The sequence below is a fragment of the Petromyzon marinus genome (assembly GCF_048934315.1).
Source record: "Petromyzon marinus isolate PM22_M1 ecotype Great Lakes invasive population chromosome 78 unlocalized genomic scaffold, UKy_Petmar_22M1.pri1.0 chr78_unloc.2, whole genome shotgun sequence".
NCBI lineage: Eukaryota > Metazoa > Chordata > Hyperoartia > Petromyzontiformes > Petromyzontidae > Petromyzon > Petromyzon marinus.
Window position 1 is genome coordinate 773,613 of NW_027422626.1, and position 2,805 is coordinate 776,417.

Sequence of the window (2,805 nt, forward strand, 5' to 3'; positions counted from 1 at the left end):
GAGTCTCTAGACCCTGAGTCTCTACTACACCCCGAGTCTCTACTAGACCCTGAGTCTCTACTAGACCCTGAGTCTCTGCTACACCCTGAGTCTCTACTACACCCTGAGTCTCTACTACACCCTGAGTCTCTACTACACCCTGAGTCTCTACTACACCCTGAGTTTCTACTACACCCTGAGTCTCTACTACACCCTGAGTCTCTGCTACACCCTGAGTCTCTACTACACCCTGAGTCTCTGCTACACCCTGAGTCTCTACTACATCCTGAGTCTCTACTACACCCTGAGTCTCTACTACACCCTGAGTCTCTACTAGACCCTGAGTCTCTACTACACCCTGAGTCTCTGCTACACCCTGAGTCTCTACTACACCCTGAGTCTCTACTAGACCCTGAGTCTCTACTACACCCTGAGTCTCTGCTACACCCTGAGTCTCTACTACACCCTGAGTCTCTACTACACCCTGAGTCTCTACTACACCCTGAGTCTCTACTACACCCTGAGTCTCTACTATACCCTGAGTCTCTACTAGATATTGAGACCCGGTCACTCACCAAGTGATAGTCGAATGGTATATGCGGTCTGAATCTGTGAAAACAATCAGCAGCATCGTCACCATCAGCATCATCAGCAGCAGCTTTATCATCATCAGAATCATCATCATCATTTGCACCACTATCAACTCAAATTGATAATCACAATCAACGCAGGCATCAGTAACAGCATCGTCAGCATCATCATCAGAATCATCATAATCGTCACCATCATCATCAGCATCATCATCATCAGCATCATCAGCATCACGGCCATCGTGAACCTCACTGACAAGACCATCGTGTGATATTAATGAGTGAGATTGATGAGCCATATTAATGAGTGATGGATGGGTGAATGATGGGTGAGTGGGTGATGGGTGAGTGATGGGTGAATGATGGGTGAGTGGGTGATGGGTGAGTGATGGGTGAGTGATGGGTGAGTGATGGGTGAGTGAGTGATGGGTGAGTGATGGGTGAGTGATGGGTGAGTGAGTGATGGGTGAGTGAGTGATGGGTGAGTGAGTGATGGGTGAGTGATGGGTGAGTGATGGGTGAGTGAGTGGGTGAGTGAGTGATGGGTGAGTGAGTGGGTGAATGATGGGTGAATGAGTGAGTGAGTGATGGGTGGGTGAGTGGTGAGCGAGTGGTGAGTGAGTGGTGAGCGAGTGGTGAGCGAGTGAGTGGTGAGTGAGTGGTGAGCAAGTGAGTGGTGAGCGAGTGGTGAGCGGGTGGTGAGCGAGTGGTGAGTGAGTGGTGAGCGAGTTGTGAGTGGGTGGTGAGCGAGTGAGTGGTGAGTGAGTGGATGGGTGGGTGAGTGGGTGAGTGAGTGGTGAGCGAGTGGTGAGTGAGTGAGTGGGTGAGTGAGTGGGTGAGTGAGTGGGTGAGCGAGTGGTGAGCGAGTGGGTGAGTAGAGTGAGTGGGTGAGTGGTGAGTAAGTGGTTGGGTGAGTTGGTGAGCGAGTGGTGAGTGAGCGAGTGGTGAGTGAGTGGTGAGTGGGTGGGTGGGTGAGTGGGTGAGTGAGTGGGTGGTGAGTGAGGGGTGAGTGAGTGAGTGGGTGAGTGAGTGGTGAGTGAGTGGGTGAGTGAGTGGGTGAGTGAGCGAGTGAGTGGGTGAGTGAGTGGTGAGTGAGTGAGTGGTGAGTGAGTGGGTGAGTGAGTGAGTGGTGAGTGAGTGGGTGAGTGAGTGGTGAGTGAGTGGTGAGTGAGTGGTGAGTGGTGAGTGAGTGGGTGAGTGAGCGAGTGAGTGGTGAGTGAGTGAGTGAGTGGGTGAGTGAGTGGGTGAGTGAGTGAGTGAGTGGTGAGTGAGTGGTGAGTGAGTGAGTGGTGAGTGAGTGGTGAGTGAGTGAGTGGGTGAGTGAGTGGTGAGTGAGTGGTGAGTGAGTGAGTGGGTGAGTGAGTGAGTGAGTGGTGAGTAAGTGAGTGGTGAGTGAGTGGGTGAGTGAGTGAGTGGTGAGTGAGTGGTGAGTGAGTGTGTGAGCGAGTGGGTGAGTGAGTGGTGAGTGAGTGGTGAGTGAGTGGTGAGTGAGTGAGTGGGTGAGTGAGTGGGTGAGTGAGTGAGTGGTGAGTGAGTGGGAGAGTGAGTGAGTGGTGAGTGAGTGGTGAGTGGGTGGTGAGTGGTGAGTGAGTGGTGAGTGAGTGGTGAGTGAGTGAGTGGTGAGTGAGTGAGTGGTGAGTGAGTGGTGAGTGAGTGGTGAGTGAGTGAGTGGTGAGTGAGTGGTGAGTGAGTGGTGAGTGAGTGGTGAGTGGGTGAGTGAGTGGTGAGTGAGTGTTGAGTGAGTGAGTGGTGAGTGAGTGGTGAGTGAGGTGAGTGAGTGGTGAGTGAGTGAGTGGTGGGTGAGGAGTGAGTGAGTGGTGGTGAGTGGTGAGTGAGTGAGTGAGTGGTGAGTGAGTGAGTGAGTGGTGAGTGAGTGAGTGGTGAGTGAGTGAGTGAGTGGTGAGTGAGTGGTGAGTGAGTGTGAGTGGGTGAGTGAGTGAGTGGGTGAGTGAGTGAGTGAGTGGTGAGTGAGTGAGTGGTGGTGGTGAGTGAGTGAGTGGTGAGGAGTGGTGTGTGAGTGAGTGGTGAGTGAGTGGTGAGTGAGTGGTGAGTGAGTGAGTGGTGAGTGAGGGAGTGAGTGGTGAGTGAGTGGTGAGTGAGTGGTGAGTGAGTGAGGTGGTGAGTGAGTGAGTGTGAGTGAGTGGTGAGTGAGTGAGTGGTGAGTGAGTGAGTGGTGAGGAGTGAGGGAGTGTGCAGAGTGTGGTGGGAGGGAGTGGTGAGTGGTGAGTGAGTGGTG

The 2,805-nt window shown here is 53.2% G+C and overlaps 1 protein-coding gene across 1 annotated transcript in view; it reads right to left on the reverse strand.

Annotated features, from left to right (window-relative positions):
• Positions 1-588, reverse strand: part of LOC142908309 (interleukin enhancer-binding factor 2 homolog) — a gene marked incomplete at its 5' end in the record, with an annotated part of 46,923 nt that extends 46,335 nt beyond the window's left edge. The window contains one exon of the mRNA XM_076058822.1: positions 555-588. Within this exon, the coding sequence (XP_075914937.1) occupies positions 555-588 (34 nt within the window). The remainder of the gene's footprint in view (positions 1-554) is intronic.
• Positions 589-2,805: the final 2,217 nt, after the last annotated feature.